Genomic DNA, 22,718 nt, shown 5'->3' with positions numbered 1-22,718 from the left:
ACCAGGCAATTCTTCTCTGAACGAGAGAAACAGCAAAACCCCAGACGTACGTTTCGGCCTATTGTGGGCCTCGTCCGTGAGGTGCAGCTATATCCCTCTAGGCACACTGAGCAACGGGTCCACGTCTGGATTCCCGCATCACACTTAGGGAGACTTCCCAAAATGTCATAATTTGCATAAATAAAAAGAGAGAAGCACTCAACCTGGAAACGAACAATAGCATAATAGCTTGTTCTATGGCTAGTTACCACCCAAGAAGCAGCCTCTTTTTGCTCAACATGTGCCTTTCACAGAGAAAAACTTTCCTGAAGCATATCAGTCTGATCCTGACTTCACAGTACAGTCCAGCCCCGAAATACCAGGCAATTCTTCTCTGAACGAGAGAAACAGCAAAACCCCAGACGTACGTTTCGGCCTATTGTGGGCCTCATCAGTGAGGTGCAGCTATATCCCTCTAGGCACACTGAGCAACGGGTCCACGTCTGGATTCCCGCATCACACTTAGGGAGACTTCCCAAAATGTCATAATTTGCATAAATAAAAAAGAGAGAAGCACTCAACCTGGAAACGAACAATAGCATAATAGCTTGTTCTATGGCTAGTTACCACCCAAGAAGCAGCCTCTTTTTGCTCAACATGTGCCTTTCACAGAGAAAATCTTTCCTGAAGCATATCAGTCTGATCCTGACTTCACAGTACAGTCCAGCCCCGAAATACCAGGCAATTCTTCTCTGAACGAGAGAAACAGCAAAACCCCAGACGTACGTTTCGGCCTATTGTGGGCCTCGTCAGTGAGGTGCAGCTATATCCCGAAACGATCGTCTGGGGTTGTCATGTTCCTTGTTCAGAGGAGAATTGCCTGGTATTTCGGGGCTGGACTGACCTTACTTGGCGGGATCAGACTGATATACTTCAGGAAAGTTTTCTTCTGTGAAAAGCACACTGGTCTAAAAGAGGCTGCTTCCGGGTGGTAAATCGCCATAGAACAAGCCACTGAGCTGTTCATTCCTGGTAGAGCGCTTCTCTCTTTGTATGCAAATTATTATGACCCTGGTGAAGTCTCCCTATGGGTGATGGGGGAAACCAGACGTGGACTCCTTGCCCAGTGTGCTTAGAGGAATGTGGCTGCACCTCACTGACGAGGCCCATAGGAGGCCGAAACGATCGTCTGGGGTTGTCATGTTCCTTGTTCAGAGGAGAATTGCCTGGTATTTCGGGGCTGGACTGACCTTACTTGGCGGGATCAGACTGATATACTTCAGGAAAGTTTTCTTCTGTGGAAAGCACACTGGTCTAAAAGAGGCTGCTTCCGGGTGGTAAATCGCCATAGAACAAGCCACTGAGCTGTTGTTCGTTCCTGGTAGAGCGCTTCTCTCTTTGTATGCAAATTATTATGACCCTGGGGAAGTCTCCCTATGGGTGATGGGGGAAACCAGACGTGGACTCCTTGCCCAGTGTGCTTAGAGGAATGTGGCTGCACCTCACTGACGAGGCCCATAGGAGGCCGAAACGATCGTCTGGGGTTGTCATGTTCCTTGTTCAGAGGAGAATTGCCTGGTATTTCGGGGCTGGACTGACCTTACTTGGCGGGATCAGACTGATATACTTCAGGAAAGTTTTCTTCTGTGAAAAGCACACTGGTCTAAAAGAGGCTGCTTCCGGGTGGTAAATCGCCATAGAACAAGCCACTGAGCTGTTGTTCGTTCCTGGTAGAGCGCTTCTCTCTTTGTATGCAAAGAGCATAGATAAATATCTAGACAGGTCTAAAAGATGGCAACCCACACCCATAGGTGGAGCTGAACCCTGGACACTCTGCTCAAGTGCAAAACTAAAAGAAAAATGATCCTTTATTGCAAGTTGTAATCCAAAGTAAAGAGACAATCAGCTGCAGCTGGATTTAAACTCTTCAGGGACCTCGAATGTCACCAGGGACAGGGCTCCATATAATGAAGAACACCCAACAAAACTGGATTCAAACTCGCAACCTTAACCATGTGGGCAACTGTCAACCCCATAGGCAACGCGGCAGGCTGACAGACAGCCAAAATCCTCACAGGATCACCCTCCCGGAAATCCCTGTACCACACAAGGAAGACCATATAAAAATCCACAACTCATCTGCGTATCGAACCAGGTGCGGTTGCCAGGGAAAAAAGGGGGGGGACTCAACTCCTGCGATCCCTCTTATGAAAGCGTGCAATACGCAGAAACAAGGGAAGACTGAAATGTCTGCACTTCCAAACTTAAATGACCGGACCACCCTAATAGGGAAAAAAGCAGTCCCAGTAACCTCAATAGGTACCCGAGACTACCACAGGAAAATGGACACCCGTAATATACCAAGATAGAATGAAAAAAGGTAATCCGAACTGGTACACGGGCTGTCCAGCGGTCATTCAGACTTTCAAACCCTTGAGAATGGGGAAGCTCCGGTTCCGAGGCCAAGGACCTCCAGAACCCATAAGGAGACGTAGACAGGGCCGCACCCGGACCCCAACTTAAGGAAAATGGAAGAGAAACAAAGCCTCTGACTACGTTCAACGAGGAGCAAGTTGACGTATAAGAAAACGAAAACACCCCCACGAGTAATTGGATAGAATAAAAATAACACGAACACTCCATCGAAGTGAACAACTCAACACCCAACAAGATAACCAGTACACCGGCACCACGTGGGTGACATGAACCATAATGAACAGCAGCTAGCGCTCGACCAGTACCTGCCTGGTACAAGGAACTCCCCTGAACAGTCCAAGGTAAAAAACGAAGCCCAAAGGGATCGATAAACTATAATCATATAGAAACGCGCAGCTTTCAAGAAAATGCACACGTGACCACAAAATCCTAAGTATCAGTTCCAGAGAAGAAATGTTCCCACACAATTATAACAGACATGAGCTTCATAAAACAAATATATCCTAACCGGATTCAAATAAAAGAAAGGCAGCACCCGAGGGTGAATGCCCAAGGAAAACGGCCCGCCAACCGGACCAGCCGATTTGAGGCCCCATCCTTCCAAGCTCAGAACTGGAACAGATACTTAAAAGAAAGACAAAAACAGACGTTAAAGACTAACCCAGTTTGCCATCCGGCAAAGAAGACCAAGGATCCATCGGCCCAGTAGAACTGGAATTCTCCAGCACCGCCAAAACATGCCTTAGTAGAACATGCATACGTGCCAACCTATAACGGAAGGCAAAATGATCTCCCGCCGGGTCAATGAACACCCCCGGCGCTTCTCTCTTTGTATGCAAAGAGCATAGATAAATATCTAGACAGGTCTAAAAGATGGCAACCCACACCCATAGGTGGAGCTGAACCCTGGACACTCTGCTCAAGTGCAAAACTAAAAGAAAAATGATCCTTTATTGCAAGTTGTAATCCAAAGTAAAGAGACAATCAGCTGCAGCTGGATTTAAACTCTTCAGGGACCTCGAATGTCACCAGGGACAGGGCTCCATATAATGAAGAACACCCAACAAAACTGGATTCAAACTCGCAACCTTAACCATGTGGGCAACTGTCAACCCCATAGGCAACGCGGCAGGCTGACAGACAGCCAAAATCCTCACAGGATCACCCTCCCGGAAATCCCTGTACCACACAAGGAAGACCATATAAAAATCCACAACTCATCTGCGTATCGAACCAGGTGCGGTTGCCAGGGAAAAAAGGGGGGGGACTCAACTCCTGCGATCCCTCTTATGAAAGCGTGCAATACGCAGAAACAAGGGAAGACTGAAATGTCTGCACTTCCAAACTTAAATGACCGGACCACCCTAATAGGGAAAAAAGCAGTCCCAGTAACCTCAATAGGTACCCGAGACTACCACAGGAAAATGGACACCCGTAATATACCAAGATAGAATGAAAAAAGGTAATCCGAACTGGTACACGGGCTGTCCAGCGGTCATTCAGACTTTCAAACCCTTGAGAATGGGGAAGCTCCGGTTCCGAGGCCAAGGACCTCCAGAACCCATAAGGAGACGTAGACAGGGCCGCACCCGGACCCCAACTTAAGGAAAATGGAAGAGAAACAAAGCCTCTGACTACGTTCAACGAGGAGCAAGTTGACGTATAAGAAAACGAAAACACCCCCACGAGTAATTGGATAGAATAAAAATAACACGAACACTCCATCGAAGTGAACAACTCAACACCCAACAAGATAACCAGTACACCGGCACCACGTGGGTGACATGAACCATAATGAACAGCAGCTAGCGCTCGACCAGTACCTGCCTGGTACAAGGAACTCCCCTGAACAGTCCAAGGTAAAAAACGAAGCCCAAAGGGATCGATAAACTATAATCATATAGAAACGCGCAGCTTTCAAGAAAATGCACACGTGACCACAAAATCCTAAGTATCAGTTCCAGAGAAGAAATGTTCCCACACAATTATAACAGACATGAGCTTCATAAAACAAATATATCCTAACCGGATTCAAATAAAAGAAAGGCAGCACCCGAGGGTGAATGCCCAAGGAAAACGGCCCGCCAACCGGACCAGCCGATTTGAGGCCCCATCCTTCCAAGCTCAGAACTGGAACAGATACTTAAAAGAAAGACAAAAACAGACGTTAAAGACTAACCCAGTTTGCCATCCGGCAAAGAAGACCAAGGATCCATCGGCCCAGTAGAACTGGAATTCTCCAGCACCGCCAAAACATGCCTTAGTAGAACATGCATACGTGCCAACCTATAACGGAAGGCAAAATGATCTCCCGCCGGGTCAATGAACACCCCCGGCCCCGAGGGTAGGGCCCCTGAAGCCTCAGAGGCCATCGCTTGCCCAGAAAGTCTAACTGACTCAGGCGATCCCACGCCGATGGACCTCAGTTAATAGAACACGGACAGTATCTTCAAAATACCTCTCTAGGGAGATATAAATGTGCCAACGTCAGATATGGCCATGCGGAACCATGCCGTAACCTCTGGAGGAAACAAGTCGCCTTCCGGAGAAGGAGTAACGGCCCTAGGGACACCTGCTTGCATAGCAAAGGAAGGTTCTGGGGCATGTGCCTCGTAGGACATGGAATCCTCAGGGGTGGATGGCTCTAAATTCCCTGATTCGGGGGAAGAGAGTACTCTAGAACGGCAATCGCCACATAACTGATGGGCATGGATAATCCAGGCCATTTCATATTCATCGCAAGACGTATTCTTTGAATCGGAGATATCGGTCTCCAAAAAATCAGAATCCTCAAAAACTTGGAGATTGTAATTATGGACAAACACTAAAGGCGCCTTACACCCTCCAATGGCTGGGAACTCACCACCTCCCGTGAACCAGACAATTGAAAAACAGACTCCCTCCATCGCCACTCGGTCAAAGTGCGGAAATGGAATACAACGTGACCACACCCAGTCACGAGGTGCATCGTGTAAGCCAAAAAACGTGCCAGTCCTAAGACCGTGCAATCTGATATAAGGCAGTTATATCCGAATAGCCATGAGCCCAAGTATCACTACACATTAGCAGATAAAACCACATAACACACATGATTAAACTACCCCCTGTTTAATAACCCCCCCTCAGTAGATATTAACCCTTGATTCCATTTAAGATAAAGAAGTCCCACTGGGGCCCTGGCTTCTTTCGTTAACATTACATTCACATATTCCCAAAAGTAATTTTTTTTCTTTTTTTAAGAAGAAAATCCTGTCTAGAATTAGACACAGACTCAGCACAAAAGGTACACACAGCAAGGTTACACACTTTAATATCCTTACAAAGCACACACAAGTTGAAAGGTGTTAAATTGTAAGTGAATCTCTCTTCCAAAGGATCAGCTGATGGTCCAGAGCTGCACCAATTTGGCCACAGTATAATACAGAGGAATACGGATAATATCTTAAGCATCAAGACCCATTCAATTAATATTTGTAATGTAACTTTTAAACTGTTTAATCAATTATAAGCAATGTACCATATAGTAGCATATTGGCAATATGCATTTTATGTGTGAGAAAGTGTGATAAAACCAGCTTTTACCTTTGCTTGTCGGGGTGTGTCTTGCATGATCATCAAAGGGTTAGGTTCAGGTACAGAATGTCCAACAACTGTGGGACCAAACACACGAGACAAACTCATCTTATCCATTTTACATTCCGTGCTCTGCATTACCCTGGCAAAGAGAAACAGACAGCATTGTATTGAAGCATAAACTAACTGGATACCATACAGCTTCCATGGATTGGAGATTTAATTTTTTCACTTTTTTTGCTAACTTTATTTCACTTTCTGCAATGACTTTTTTTGTGAAAATGTTTCTGCAGGTCATTTTTAAATAAAATTCAATTTTAAATTAGGAAGTTACACTAACACACCAGTTCAATTGCAATGTGTTGGTTAACTGGAGAATAAAGACATTTTTAACATGTATAATATAGTGCAGTAGTTGAAAATTGCATTGCAAATTAGCTGCAGACAAAAAATAAATAAATAGCAAAATGTCTCTTGAATAAATTTGTTTCCTTTTCTCTTGGTCTAACATAGAAATGTAGTAATAAAAATGTGCAATGCTCATAAGAACGTCTTACATTCAGAACAAACAGTTTTGCAGACTGGGAAAGGCTAGGGGTGGGTTTGCAAAAATGTCTGAGAGCCAGTCAACAATCAATGCACTGCTTCTTTTCAGCGCTACTGCATATTTAACTGTTCACTTCAAACAGCACTTTGATCTGGATGCACTGTGTTAAGGAAAACTTACACAGTGCAGCCAGAGCACATCTCTGTTTGAAAGGAACTGTCTGATGTGTAGTAGCGCTGCAAAGTTAAAGCTCTAAAAGTAACTGCATGTGGCCTGTTCTTTCTGTAGACATGCTGCATTTTCTGTGATGACATCTCAGATCCCTGCATGTTCTGCCTTGGGGCTCGTTTAACCTCTTCAGTGCTGTGCCAGGTCTTACCCCTGTGCTGAAGCCCGCATATATGAGCATCAGCCATGACTGTATACATGTATACTACCCACACAAATGATACAATTTGAACACATCAGCATTTAGAACATAAAATGTGTATAGTATACACAGTAAATAAAAATAATTTTACAGATTTTTAAATTACAGGTGGCCCTCGGTTTACGCTTGTTTAATTTGCACCGTTTCAGAACAACAAACTTTTTTTCAGTCATGGGACTGCAATGCATTGAAAAGCAGTGTACTAATTAAAATAGCCAGTAGGTGGAGCTGTCCGCTTGTGTTTCAGCAAAGTTAAGCAAGTTTAACAGCCTGATATTGATCTGTGTACACAGATCAAACCAGATCTATCGAGCAAGATTTAGCAGCCACTTCCCTATTATCTTTCTGTCCAGCTGCTTGAGGTGAGGGTGCCTAACTGCCTATTAATCACTGCAGATTGAAATGCATAGAATAGGTGCAGACATGCTAATAATGCAGATAACTGATTACAGAAAAATGCAAGTAAAAGGAAATTTATTCTTACCTGATAAATTTGTTTCTTTTACGATACGATGAGTCCACGGATTTCATCCTTACTTGTGGGATATCGCCTCCTGGTCAGCAGGAGGAGGCAAAGAGCACCACAGCAGAGCTGTATATATAGCTCCTCCCTTCCCTCCCACTCCAGTCATTCAACCGAAGTTAGGAAAGAGAAAGGAAAAGCCAAGGTGCAGAGGTGACTGAAGTTTAACAAAAATAAAAGCCTGTCTCATAAAAACAGGGTGGGCTGTGGACTCATCGTATCGTAAAATAAACAAATTTATCAGGTAAGAATAAATTTCCTTTTCTTTTACAAGATACGATGAGTCCACGGATTTCATCCTTACTTGTGGGATACAATACCAAAGCTATAGTACACGGATGAAACAGGAGGGACAAGACAGGTAACCTAAATGGAAGGCACCACCTGCTTGAAGAACTTTCCTCCCAAAAACAGCCTCAGGCGAGGAAAAAGTATCGAAGTTGTAAAATTTGGAAAAAGTGTGAAGAGACGACCAAGTTACAGCTTTGCAAATCTGTGCAACAGAAGCATCATTTTCAAATGCCCATGAGGAAGCCACAGCCCTAGTGGAAAGAGGCATAAACCGTTCAGGAAGCTGCTGTCCAACAGTCCCATATGCAAAACGGATGAAACCCCACAGCCAAAAAGAAAGAGAGGTAGCTATAGCTGTCTGACTCCTACGGTTCCCTGAAAAAAACTACAGACAAGGAAGATGATTGTCGAAAATCCTTAGTCGCCCGTAAGTAGAACTGCAAAGCATGGACCACGTCCAAATTACGTAACAGACGCTCCTTCTCAGAAGGAATAGGACACAAGGAAGGAACAACAAGTTCCTGACAAATATTATTCAAAACAACCTGAGGAAGAAAACCAGGTTCAGTTCGTAACACCACTGTATCCGAATGGAAAATAAGATAAGGATAAGCACATGGCAATGCCGAAAGCTCATATATTCTGCTAGCAGAAAAAATAGTAACCAAAAGCAAAACATTCCAAGATAACGTAATATCTATGGAAAGCATAGGTTCAAACGGAACCCCTTGAAAAACCAAAGACAAGCTCCAAGAAGGAGTAAGGTGTCTAAATACAGACCCTATGCTAGTCAGAGCCTGACAAAAGCAGAAAACCGTCCCTGTAGGGAACTAGCGGAAAACCCCTTCTCCAATTCTTCTTGGAGAAAAGACAAAATTCTTGTCCATGAGTAACCCTTGGATACACACCAAGAAAGAAATCATGCCATATCTTATGGGAAATCTTCCAAGTAACAGGCTAACACGCCTGAATTAAGGTATCTATGACCGAGTCAAAGAGACCTCACTTGCATAGACCAAACGTCCAACCCCCAAGAAATCAGCTTCAAAGAAACTAGATGAGGGTGAAGAAGAAATGCCAACTCAACGGATGAGTTCAAGGTCAGCATACCAAAGAATGCGAGACCATGCAGAAGCGGGGAGAAGCACCGATGCCTGCTCCTATATGAACAAAACAAACCCCCGGCAAAAAAACGCAACGGGGGAAAAAGAGTTCCTAGTCCGAAGACCAAAGAACTGCCAAGGTAGTTATCGGCTCGGACTGGGGCCCCCGAACCTGGACCCATATCCCGAAAACTAGGCACTCAGAGAAGATGCCATGATATCCAACTCCTGCCGACCTCATTTGAAAATCAGGTAGGAGATACACCCGGATGGAGATCCCACTCTTCTGGATGGAAAAGACTGAGAAAAGACTTCAGAAAATTTGCTTCCCAAATGTCCACCCCTTCAATAACGATCACTGACAGAAGCTAGAATGAATATAAAACAAAACCAATGGCACTACTGGTTCATTATTTTGGACAAGGCCTAAAGATCACCCATAAATATCAAGCTAGTTATAGTCACTAGTTTATTTCGGGTATAGGTGCTGGTGTATTAATAATCATTTTATTTACAACAGGTGGCAAGAAGAGACTTGCTCCCAAAAGAATACACACTATAGCACTCAGGACTTGTGCATATTAATTACAATATATACTTAACATTGATACAAGATATTGACAAATGCTAGTGAATCAAAAATTAAAATATAACTTTTAATAATATATGTTAAAATAGGATTAGAATTTAAAAACACTCTTAAGCTGCAAATGGTAGTGGATACATATAGGTTAAATATTATTTGGTTCAGTTCCACTGTTATTCCAAAAAGTATTAAACTTTTTAATTATGCTAAGAATAGTAACTTGTCTTCGCACTTACAGTAAAAAGTAACAATGTAGTGCCTTGCCTAGGGTGAAAGGTAAATACAATATAATTCAATTTGTCTCTATCACCCTAGTTACTAGATATACTTCAATGTCGCTTGTATGCCTTTAAGTCCTAGTTATCTAGTAGATTGGCTGGCAGACACGCTACTCAGTATTCACACTAATATCACGCTCTCTATAAGTTTTGGGCGTGTTTCAAATTTCTTTGTGCCTCATATATTCCTATCTCTTGCAACTCACAATGTCTACTGCTTGTATGAGGTGCTGTAGGTAGAGGTTTCATACAGTTTCAATGTTTAGTAGTACTATATTGGCTTAACCTCTGCAGAGAAGCACTGCATATTTGGTATGCGGGGTATAGCAGATCCTTTATTATCAGTGTTTACGGTGTTCCTAATACTAAGTGTGGAGAGCGTGACGAATAATTGGTCTGTTTGGATTCGCTATCAAATACACTTATCATTGTATTGGCTTAACTTCTGCAGAGAAACGCTGCATATTTAGTATGCGGGGTGTAGCTGATCCTTTATTGTCAGTGTTTTACGCTGTTCCTAATACTAAGTGTGGAGAGCGTAACGAATAATTGGTCTGTTTGGATTCGCTACCAAATATACTTGTCAGTGTTAACCCGCCTCCTCGCTTTCTGTGCATCTAGCGTTATATTAAACTTTTAAGTGCTACTAGTGTTTTCCTCTATTCAAACCTACAAAGTCAGCCTAATGTTTAATACCATTCATACATTTGTTAGTTTTTACTTGACCCGCTTTTGCAAAATTGCGGTCAGAGAGATTGTTGTGTTTTAACAAAGTTGAGTAAACATACGATCAGTAACTGGTTTAGTTTAGCTTCTCATACTCTTAGACGGAACATTGCAAGTTTCATTTTAAGAGAGTAGCTGGTCAGTCTGCAATTGGAAATATAATGTGCTTGCGAGTGCTCAGAACTTCAGTTGCAGCTGGCAGCGGTGCTTGCTCTCTGCTTAATACTAAAAGTTATAGGAATACATAATTGAACTGGTGGAGACAGACCACCTGTAACTATATTGACACCAGTATAGACTACAGTAATTTTATATGCAGCTTAAGGCTTGCCTAAAAACACAGGAGCTCCTAGGACTCCTCACCATTTCCCTATCTTTCCTCAAAAGATAGGGAAATGGTGAGGAGTCCTAGGAGCTCCTGTGTTTTTAGGCAAGCCTTAAGCTGCATATAAAATTACTGTAGTCTATACTGGTGTCAATATAGTTACAGGTGGTCTGTCTCCACCAGTTCAATTATGTATTCCTATAACTTTTAGTATTAAGCAGAGAGCAAGCACCGCTGCCAGCTGCAACTGAAGTTCTGAGCACTCGCAAGCACATTATATTTCCAATTGCAGACTGACCAGCTACTCTCTTAAAATGAAACTTGCAATGTTCCGTCTAAGAGTATGAGAAGCTAAACTAAACCAGTTACTGATCGTATGTTTACTCAACTTTGTTAAAACACAACGATCTCTCTGACCGCAATTTTGCAAAAGCGGGTCAAGTAAAAACTAACAAATGTATGAATGGTATTAAACATTAGGCTGACTTTGTAGGTTTGAATAGAGGAAAACACTAGTAGCACTTAAAAGTTTAATATAACGCTAGATGCACAGAAAGCGAGGAGGGGGGTTAACACTGACAAGTATATTTGGTAGCGAATCCAACAGACCAATTATTCGTTACGCTCTCCACACTTAGTATTAGGAACAGCGTAAAACACTGACAATAAAGGATCAGCTACACCCCGCATACTAAATATGCAGCGTTTCTCTGCAGAAGTTAAGCCAATACAATGATAAGTGTATTTGATAGCGAATCCAAACAGACCAATTATTCGTCACGCTCTCCACACTTAGTATTAGGAACAGCGTAAACACTGATAATAAAGGATCTGCTATACCCCGCACACCAAATATGCAGTGCTTCTCTGCAGAGGTTAAGCCAATATAGTACTACTAAGAATTGAAACTGTATGAAACCTCTACCTACAGCACCTCATACAAGCAGTAGACATTGTGAGTTGCAAGAGATAGGAATATATGAGGCACAAAGAAATTTGAAACACGCCCAAAACTTATAGAGAGCGTAATATTAGTGTGAATACTGAGTAGCGTGTCTGCCAGCCAATCTACTAGATAACTAGGACTCAAAGGCATACAAGCGACATTGAAGTATATCTAGTAACTAGGGTGATAGAGACAAATTGAATTATATTGTATTTACCTTTCACCCTAGGCAAGGCACTACATTGTTACTTTTTTACTGTAAGTGCGAAGACAAGTTACTATTCTTAGCATAATTATAAAGTTTAATACTTTTTGGAATAACAGTGGAACTGAACCAAATAATATTTAACCCATATGTATCCACTACCATTTGCAGCTTAAGAGTGTTTTTAAATTCTAATCCTATTTTAACATATATTATTAAAAGTTATATTTTAATTTTTGATTCACTAGCATTTGTCAATATCTTGTATCCATGTTAAGTATATATTATAATTAATATGCACAAGTCCTGAGTGCTATAGTGTGTATTCTTTTGGGAGCAAGTCTCTTCTTGCCACCTGTTGTAAATAGAAGCTAGAATGAAACTGGGCCCAAGCCAACTGAGGCTAGAACAGAAGAGACTTGAGGCTCGCTCCCAGTTGTAGGATATCTAAGAACAGACTCCGCTAGAGTCCACACTCTGCTAAGCATGTAGCCTGGGACAGGTGATCCAGAGATAACCACCATAAAAAAGAACCCCTTGTCTCCTGCTTCAGAGTTAATTGAGGAGGCAAGCTTGCATAGACTCCGTTCCATTGCCAGAGTATGCTCGACCGCACAGGTCTGAAGTGGAATGAACAAACAGAAATTTAAGAGTTGCAAGGCGCTGTACATGTTATCAACCTCTGAAAGATGAAAGGTGGAGTGGACCTCACCGGGGATTGAACCTGCAACCCTCGGGACTTCACAGAGCACAGCCACAGTGGCATAGCATGCTGAGCTATCTGTCCAGCTAACGTCCAGTCCATCACCATCAGTATGAATACTCCTATGTACTAAGCCACTGAGGGCCGAGAAGTGGACTGCAGGTCCAAACCCTTAATGATAGACCTTTAGTTCCTGACCTCAGTCAGAAAAATCTTAATGTATGTGGAATCTGCCATGATTCCCAAAAAGCTACCCTTGAGCTTGAGACAAAGGAACACCTTTCCAAGGTCACTTTCCACCCGTGAGTTCACGGAAACAATAATACCAAGACTGTGGAAATCCTGCTTGCTGTAAGAATGATGCCTAGACTAGGATATTAGCCAGAGAGGACATCATTGCAAAGCCCGATAAGAGCTCGGAACTGTGGCAAGACCGAAAGGAAGACCATGAAATAGAAGTGTTTGTCCATAAAGGCAAACCCAAGACGAATCTCGTGAACGGCACAGAAAGGTACTTGACCCTGAAGTTATCGTTAACATAAATTGACCCTCTAGAATCAAGGGAAAAATTGACCAGATCCTGTATCCAAGTACTAATCAGGCCCGACCCTGCTTAGCTTCCGAGATCAGACTAGATCGGGCACATTCAGGGTGGAGTGGCCAAAGGCTCAATATTAGAACTGGAACCACCTCAGGTCTGAGAGGTATCTAATGCAGCGTAAAAACGTCTCTCCCTTTGTGTGATCCTTAGACAATCTAGAAAGCAGAAGCTGCCTCTGAGAGGAAAACATTCGAGCTCGAACCAAACTAGAGCGAAAACGGAAGTCGGCCCCCTACAAGATACAATTCCGGACCGGAGCATGTTCCCCATGCTGACTGTAGTTCAACAGTAGGCTATGCGTTCACCAAAATCTTAGTCACAGAACACCTAGCCATAAAAACAAAGCTCTAACCATAAGGTACCAAGAGCTGGAACAGAGCCACCTATTTCAGACGCGTTATCCATTGCGCCACTGGCTCTGCGTTCGCTCCAAACTTGAGAACTGGAAGGGAAGAAAATGAAATAAAAAAATTAGCCAATATTCCATCACACCAGTGATGGTAGCAAGGTACACAGACATTGCCATTGGAAACCCTAGTGTGAGACCCATAACAAAATGTAGTCCAGTAGAACTATCCTCTAAGGGTATAGAAGTTCACGTAGTGATGGAAACTACTCTTGAAAATATAGGAAATGCCGAAGGCACCAATTCCATCTGAAACGGAAATTCTCAGTAACATGGAGAAAACGTTAGAATAGCAATTCCTCCAGCAATGCTTCAAATTCATGGAAAAATAAAGAAAGCATCACAACCCCGAGGGGAGTGCGAAGGACATGCAGGGCACTGCATGAAGGCCATAAAATTTTGCTTGAAAACTATAGGAGAACTTTGTGGCCAATTGTGAACAGACTCCCCAACAGCAATCGCCGAAGAGGGAGTAGGGTCAAAAGAAAAAAATAAATTTGAACAAATCGTAATCAAATTTGTCCATAGGACACGATACTGTTCTTTTAAATATGAAAATTAACCCTATTCTTAAAGGGACACTGAACCCAAAATTTTTCTTTTGTGATTCAGATAGAGCATGCAATTTTAAGCAACTTTCTAATTTACTTCTATTATCATTTTTTCTTCGTTCTCTTGCTATCTTTATATGAAAAAGAAGGCATCTAAGTTTTTTTCTTGGTTCAGAACTCTGGACAGCAGTTTTTGATTGGTGGATGAATTTATCCACCAATCAGCAAGGACAACCTAGGTTGTTCACCAAAAATGGGCCGGCATCTAAACTTACATTCTTGCATTTCAAATAATGATATCAAGAGAATAAAGAACATTTGATAATAGGAGTAAATTAGAAAGTTGCTTTAAATTTCATGCTCTATCTGAATCACAAAAGAAAAAATTTGGGTTCAGTGTCCCTTTAAGTGCTTTGTTTCATCCTCAGTCATAAAGGAGGAACTAACAAAGAACAGCTGAAATTCATTTATTACAATGCACACAGAATAAGACGTTACTGTCTCCTTAATTCTGAAGTAACACATTCATGTGGGAATTTGCACCATCCTACGTCATCAAGGATGAGTTAAACAAAAAACAGCCGCAATTCTTTTAATAAAATTTACCTAGAAAAAAATGTTACTGTCTCTTTAAATGTTAAAAGAGCGTTTTATTTCTGTCGTGCAGAAACAATCCAAAACAATAGAAAGCCGGCTGTAACTAGACATTGCTATGTACATCAAAAGCAAAGTTTCTGCAAAGAACCGCAGAGCACTGCCTGTGGGTCATAAATTATTTTGGACATTTTTAAGAAGCAAATTGTGGCTGGGATTGACTGGTGTCACCAGACTCTCAACAGCCACCGTTTTAGGAGGAGTATATTTGACACAGGAAAATATGTTACTGTCTCTTTAAATTTTAAAAGAGAACATTTTTCCTTTGTATTAACTGCAGAAAAATAGTAAAAAATTAGCAAGTGTAGCCAGGTCCAAGCATTGAGATGGGAGGCAGTGTATCTGGCCACAAACCTTACCCTTGGACCACAGGACCCCACACTATGGCAAAAAGTAAATAAACTTGCCAGGCATCAATACCCCTCAGTAGGAAACTGCTAAGGTATCACGCTATGCAGTATGTTCCTCGCAACAGGGAAAGCATAGGCTACAGTCCAAATATGCCTATAATAAACAAAAGCATATCTCTTTGAAAACATGAACTGAGCCACATAGAAAGTTGAAACAGGGCGCGTTACTCTCCTAAGAACCACCACATATGGATGGTGACATAACATATCTCCCGGTCGGCATCTATATCTATTGAACCGCCGGGAGATTTGCAGGAGCGCGCTAAGTAAATGGCGTCCCCAAGGACCGCCCTACGTAGGAATATGTACAACAGTTAACTCCCGGGTGGTACTGTATTGAGTTAATAAACCGCCGCGAGATAAAAAGGGAGCGCAATGAAAATCGTGCCCTTCGTGGGCGTTCACAGACGAAACCATACAGGCAGCTCCCGGTCGGCATTTCTTGTGTAACCGCCGGGAGACGTGAGAGCATGCGAAAAAAACTTTTCTATCAACCGTTTGACACAAAAAAACTCTCAAGTACCCCTGCACATTTAAACAACCGTACAGATATCTCCTCTCCCGGTCGGCATGCTTTCTTATGCAACCGCCGGGAGATGTGATAGATTGCCGCCATATGAAAATCAGAAGTGGTAAAACATACCCGCCTAGGAAAATATCACAAGGACCTCTTACATCTCCCGGGCGGCATGTTGTTTTAATATAACCGCCGGGAGAATGTTACTGTTTCAATAGAGGTCTCCCTAAAGAGTCTAAGCTCAAATGTGGGATTGTTAGGTACGACATTCTGACTGAACAATTTGCTGTCTATAACTGCCTCCCAGGAAAGGAGAACTCATACCTGAGGAAAGAGCCCATATGTAGTCTAAGGGCTTCCCATTCCCAATGTGAGTGGCCAACTTCTACTGAGTCCTGTACTTTCAACGTGCCCAGTAATAAAAAATGGTACTTACCTCCCCATCTGCCGACAGCAAAGGCAGGTCCCAGGCGTGTGAAGTCCTACTGCTCACATGGACCTGAGGATGACAAGGAAAATACTGAGTAATATCCCTCAGAATTTCCCCCCAGATAGGGCAGCAACAGTAGATGGGAGGCACAGTGAGAATAATGCCCCACAAGTTCCCATTGCTTTAAAGCCACCAAATGCTTCTCTTTTTTTCTGAAGAGACTAATCTGGTCTAGGCTACACCCCAGAACAAAGCAGCACTATCAGCACTACTTTTAAAATAATAAACTCTTGATTGAAGAATCTATAACTAACACCTCACTTTACCACTTCCTATCACTAACACAGGCAAAAAGAATGACTGGGGTGGGAGGGAAGGGAGTAGCTATATATACAGCTCTGCTGTGGTGCTCTTTGCCCCCTCCTGCTGACCAGGAGGCGATATCCCACAAGTATGAAATCCGTGGACTCATCGTATCTTGTAAAAGAAAAAAACTTTTTTGTTCATTAAACTTAGTTTGATGATGATGCAATCTGTTGTGTAATTATTTTATTAGGTGATGTTTAGCAAATGTTTTTGTTCATTAAAACATACTTTATGTAAGAACTTACCTGATAAATTCATTTCTTTCATATTGGTAAGTGTCCATGAGCTAGTGACGTATGGGATATACATTCCTACCAGGAGGGGCAAAGTTTCCCAAACCTCAAAATGCCTATAAATACACCCCCCACCACACCCACAATTCAGTTTAACGAATAGCCAAGAAATGGGGTGACAAGAAAGGAGCAAAAGCATCAACAAGGAATTGGAATAATTGTGCTTTATACAAAAAAATCATTACCACCACAAAAAGGGTGGGCCTCATGGACTCTTGCCAATATGAAAGAAATGAATTTATCAGGTAAGTTCTTACATAAATTATGTTTTCTTTCATGTAATTGGTAAGAGTCCATGAGCTAGTGACATATGGGATAGCAAATACCCAAGATGTGGAACTCCACGCAAGAGTCAATATAGAGGGAGGGATAAAAATAAAGACAGCCAATTCCGCTGAAAAAAGAATCCACAACCAACCCAAATCAAAAAGTTTTAATCTTATAATGAAAAAAACTGAAATTATAAGCAGAAGAATCAAACTGAAAACAGCTGCCTGAAGAACTTTTCTACCAAAAACTGCTTCTGATGAAGAGAAAACATCAAAATGATAGAATTTAATAAAAGTATTCAAAGAAGACCAAGTTGCTGCTTTGCAAATCTGATCGACAGAAGCTTCATTCTTAAAAGCCCAGGAAGTAGAAACTGACCTAGTAGAATGAGCCGTAATCCTCTGAGGCGGGGATTTACCCGACTCCAAATAAGCATGATGAATCAAAAGCTTTAACCAAGAAGACAAAGAAATGGCAGAAGCTTTCTGACCTTTCCTAGAACCAGAAAATATAAGTCTTTCTGAAATCTTTAGTAGCTTCAACATAATATTTCAAAGCTCTTACCAGATCCAATGAATGTAAAGATCTTTCCAAAGAATTCTTAGGATTAGGACACAACGAAGGGACAACAATTTCTCTACTAATGTTGTTGGAATTCACAACCTTAGGTTAAAATTTAAATGAAGTCTGCAAAACCGCCTTATCCTGATGAAAAATCAGAAAAGGAGACTCACAAGAAAGAGCAGATAATTCAGAAACTCTTCTAGCAGAAGAGATAGCCAAAAGAAACAATACTTTCCAAGAAAGTAATGTAATGTCCAGAGAATGCATAGGCTCAAATGGAGGAGCCTGTAAAGCTCTCAAAACCAAATTAAGACTCCAAGGAGGAGAGATTGACTTAATGACAGGCTTGATACGAACCAAAGCCTGTACAAAACAACGAATGTCAGGAAGATTAGCAATTTTTCTGTGAAACAGAACAGAAATAGCAGATATTTGTCCTTTCAAGGAACTTGCAGACAAACCCTTATCCAAACCATCCTGAAGAAACTGTAAAATTCTAGGAATTCTAAAAGAATGCCAAGAGAACTTATGAGAAGAACACCATGAAATGTAAGTCTTCCAAACTCAGTAATAAATCTTTCTAGACATAGATTTATGAGCCTGCAACATAGTATTAATCACTGAGTCAGAGAAACCTCTATGACTAAGCAATAGGCGTTCAATCTCCATACCTTCAAATTTAATGATTTGAGATCCTGATGGAAAAACGGGCCTTGAGATAGAAGGTCTAGCCTTAACGGAAGTGGCCAAGGTTGGCAACTGGACATCCGAACAAGATCCGCATACCAAAACCTGTGTGGCCATGCTGGAGCAACCAGCAGTACAAACGAACGCTCCATTATGATTTTGGAAATCACTCTTGGAAGAAAAACTAGAGGCGGAAAGATATAAGCAGGTTGATAATTCCAAGGAAGTGACAACGCATCCACTGCTTCCGCCTGAGGATCCCTGGACCTGGACAGATACCTGGGAAGTTTCCTGTTTAGATGAGAAGCCATCAGATCTATTTCAGGAAGCCCCCATATCTGAACAATCTGAAGAAACACATCTGGGTGAAGAGACCATTCTCCCGGATGTAAAGTCTGGCGACTGAGATAATCCGCTTCCCAATTGTCTATACCTGGGATATGGACCGCAGAGATTAGACAGGAGCTGGATTCCGCCCATGCAAGTATCCGAGATACTTCTTTCATAGCTTGAGGACTGTGAGTCCCACCTTGATGATTGACATACGCCACGGTTGTGACATTGTCTGTCTAAAAACAAATAAACTGTTCTCTCTTCAGAAGAGGCCAGAAATGAAGAGCTCTGAGAATCGCACGGAGTTCCAAAATATTGATTGGTAATCTCGCCTCTTGAGATTTCCAAACTCCCTGCGCTGTCAGAGATCCCCAGACAGCTCCCCAACCTGAAAGACTCGCATCTGTTGAAATCACAGTCCAGGTTGGACGAAGAAAAGAGGCCCCCTGAACCAAACGGTGGTGATCTAACCACCAAGTAAGAGATAGTCGAGTATTGGGATTTAAGGATATCAATTGTGATATCTTTGTATAATCCCTGCAAAATAGGTTCAGCATACAAAGCTGAAGAGGTCTCATGTGAAAACTAGCAAAGGGGATCGCGTCCGATGCTGCAGTCATGAGACCTAAAACCTCCATGCACATAGGTACTGAAGGGAATGACTGAGACTGAAGGTTCCGACAAGCTGAAACCAATTTCAGACGTCTTTTGTCTGTTAGAGACAAAGTCATGGATACTGAATCTATTTGGAAGCCTAAAAAGGTTACCCTTGTCTGAGAAATCAAGGAACTTTTTGGTAAATTGATCCTCCAACCATGTTTTTGAAGAAACAACACAAGTTGATTCGTGTGAGATTCTGCAGAATGTAAAGACTGAGCAAGTACCAAGATATCGTCCAAATAAGGAAACATCGCAATACCCCGCTCTCTGATTACAGAGAGAAGGGCACCGAGAACCTTTGAGAAGATCCTTGGAGCTGTTGCTAGGCCAAAAACATAATTTATGTAAGAACTTACCTGATAAATTAATTTCTTTCATATTGGCAAGAGTCCATGAGCTAGTGACATATGGGATATACAATCCTACCAGGAGGGGCAAAGTTTCCCAAACCTCAAAATGCCTATAAATACACCCCTCACCACACCCACAATTCAGTTTAATGAATAGCCAAGCAGTGGGGTGATAAAGAAAGGAGTAGAAAGCATCAACAAAGGAAATTTGGAAATAATTGTGCTTTATACAAAAAATCATAACCACCATAAAAAGGGTGGGCCTCATGGACTCTTGCCAATATGAAAGAAATGAATTTATCAGGTAAGTTCTTACAAAAATTATGTTTTCTTTCATGCAATTGGCAAGAGTCCATGAGCTAGTGACATATGGGATATCAATACCCAAGATGTGGAGTCTTCCACTCAAGAGTCACTAGAGAGGGAGGGAATAAAATAAAAACAGCCATATTCCGCTGAAAAAATAATCCACAACCCAAAAAAAGTTATTTTCACTTTTGAAAGAAAAAAACTTAAATCAAAAGCAGAAGAATCAAACTGAAACAGCTGCCTGAAGGACTTTTCTACCAAAAACTGCTTCCGAAGAAGCAAATACATCAAAATGGTAGAATTTAGTAAATGTATGCAAAGAGGACCAAGTTGCTGCTTTGCAAATCTGATCAACTGAAGCTTCATTCTTAAAAGCCCACGAAGTGGAGACTGATCTAGTAGAATGAGCTGTAATTCTCTGAGGCGGGGTTTGACCCGACTCCAAATAAGCTTGATGAATCAAAAGTTTCAACCAAGAAGCCAAGGAAATAGCAGAAGCTTTCTGACCTTCCTAGGACCAGAATGAAATTTTTAGTAGCTTCCACATAATATTTCAAAGCTCTTACCACATCCAAATAATGTAAGGATCTCTCCAAATAATTCTTAGGATTAGGACACAAGGAAGGAACAACAATTTCTCTATTAATGTTGTTAGAATTCAAAACCTTAGGTAAAAATTGAAAAGAAGTCTGCAAAACTGCCTTATCCTGATGAAAAATCAGAAAAGGAGACTCACAAGAAAGAGCAGATAGCTCAGAAACTCTTCTAGCAGAAGAAATAGCCAAAAGGAACAACACTTTGCAGGAAAGTAGTTTAATGTCCAAAGAATGCATAGGCTCAAATGGAGGAGCCTGTAAAGCCATCAGAACCAAATTAAGACTCCAAGGAGGAGAAATTGATTTAATGACAGGCTTAATACGAACTAAAGCCTGTACAAAACAATGAATATCAGGAAGAATAGCAATCTTTCTGTGAAATAAAACAGAAAGAGCGGAGATTTGTCCTTTCAAGGAACTTGCAGACAAACCCTTATCCAAACCATCCTGAAGAAACTATAAAATTCTAGGAATTCTAAAAGAATGCCAGGAGAATTTATGAGAAGAACACCATGAAATGTAAGTCTTCCAAACTCTATAATAAATCTTTCTAGAAACAGATTTACGAGCTTGTAACATAGTATTAATTACTGAGTCAGAGAAACCTCTATGACTTAGAACTAAGCGTTCAATTTCCATACCTTCAAATTTAATGATTTGAGATCCTGATGGAAAAACGGACCTTGAGATGGTAGGTCCGGCTGTAACGGAAGTGGCAAAGGCGGGCAACTGGACATCCGAACCAGATCCGCATACCAAAACCTGTGTGGCCATGCTGGAGCCACCAGCAACACAAAAGACTGTTCCATGATGATTTTGGAGATCACTCTTGGAAGGAGAACTAGAGGCGGAAAGATGTAAGCAGGTTGATAACACCAAGAAAGTGTCAGCGCATCCACTGCTTCCGCCTGAACATCCCTGGACCTGGACAGGTATCTGGGAAGTTTCTTGTTTAGATGAGAGGCCATGAGATCTATCTCTGGAAGCCCCCACATCTGAACAATCTGAGAAAACATCTGGATGGAGACACCACTCCCCCCCTGGATGTAAAGTCTGGCGGCTGAGATAATCCAACTCCCAATTGTCTACGCCTGGGATATGCACCGCAGATATTAGACAGGAGCTGGATTCCGCCCAGGCAAGTATCCGAGATACTTCTTTCATAGCTTGGGGACTGTGAGTCCCACCCTGATGATTGACATAAGCCACAGTTGTGATATTGTCTGTCTGAAAACAAATGAACGGTTCTCTCTTTAGTAGAGGCCAGAACTGAAGAGCCCTGAGAATTGCACGGAGTTCTACCAGAGAGTGTCATACATTGGGATTCAAGGATATTAATTGTGATATCTTTGTATAATCCCTGCACCATTGATTCAGCATACAAAGCTGTAGAGGTCTCATGTGAAAACTAGCAAAGGGGATTGCGGCCGATGCTGCAGTCATGAGACCTAAAACTTCCATGCACATAGCCACTGAAGGGAATGACAGACTGAAGGTGCCGGCAGGCTGCAACCAATTTTAAACGTCTCTTGTCTGTTAGAGACAGAGTCATGGATACTGAATCTATCTGGAAGCCTAAAAAGGTGACCCTTGTCTGAGGAATCAAGAAACTTTTTGGTAAATTGATCCTCCAACCATGTTTCAGAAGAAACAACACTAGTTGATTCGTGTGAGATTCTGCAGTATGTAAAGACTGCGCTAGTACCAAGATATTGTCCAAATAAGGAAACACCGCAATACCCTGTTCTCTGATTACAGATAGTAGGGCACCCAGAACCTTTGAAAAGATTCTTGGAGCTGTTGTTAGGCCAAATGGAAGAGCAACAAATTGGTAGTGCTTGTCTAGAAAAGAGAATCTCAGAAACTGAAAGTGTTCTGGATGAATCGGAATATGAAGGTATGCATCCTGCAAGTCTATTGTGGACATATAATTGTGGACATATAATGTCCTTGCTGAACAAAAGGCAGAATAGTCCTTATAGTCACCATCTTGAAAGTTGGTACTCTTACATAACGATTCAAAATTTTCAGATCCAGAACTGGTCTGAACAAATTTTCTTTCTTTGGTAC

The 22,718-nt window shown here is 41.9% G+C and overlaps 1 protein-coding gene across 1 annotated transcript in view; it reads right to left on the bottom strand.

Moving 5' to 3' along the window:
- Positions 1–22,718, bottom strand: part of LOC128658006 (rac GTPase-activating protein 1-like) — a 578,168-nt gene that overhangs the window by 37,199 nt on the left and 518,251 nt on the right. Inside the window, exon 14 of the mRNA XM_053712449.1 lies at positions 5,998–6,130. Within this exon, the coding sequence (XP_053568424.1) occupies positions 5,998–6,130 (133 nt within the window). The remainder of the gene's footprint in view (positions 1–5,997; positions 6,131–22,718) is intronic.

This window comes from Bombina bombina, chromosome 1 (assembly GCF_027579735.1).
Source record: "Bombina bombina isolate aBomBom1 chromosome 1, aBomBom1.pri, whole genome shotgun sequence".
Taxonomy (NCBI): domain Eukaryota; kingdom Metazoa; phylum Chordata; class Amphibia; order Anura; family Bombinatoridae; genus Bombina; species Bombina bombina.
This window is presented reverse-complemented; position numbering and strand designations above follow the sequence as displayed.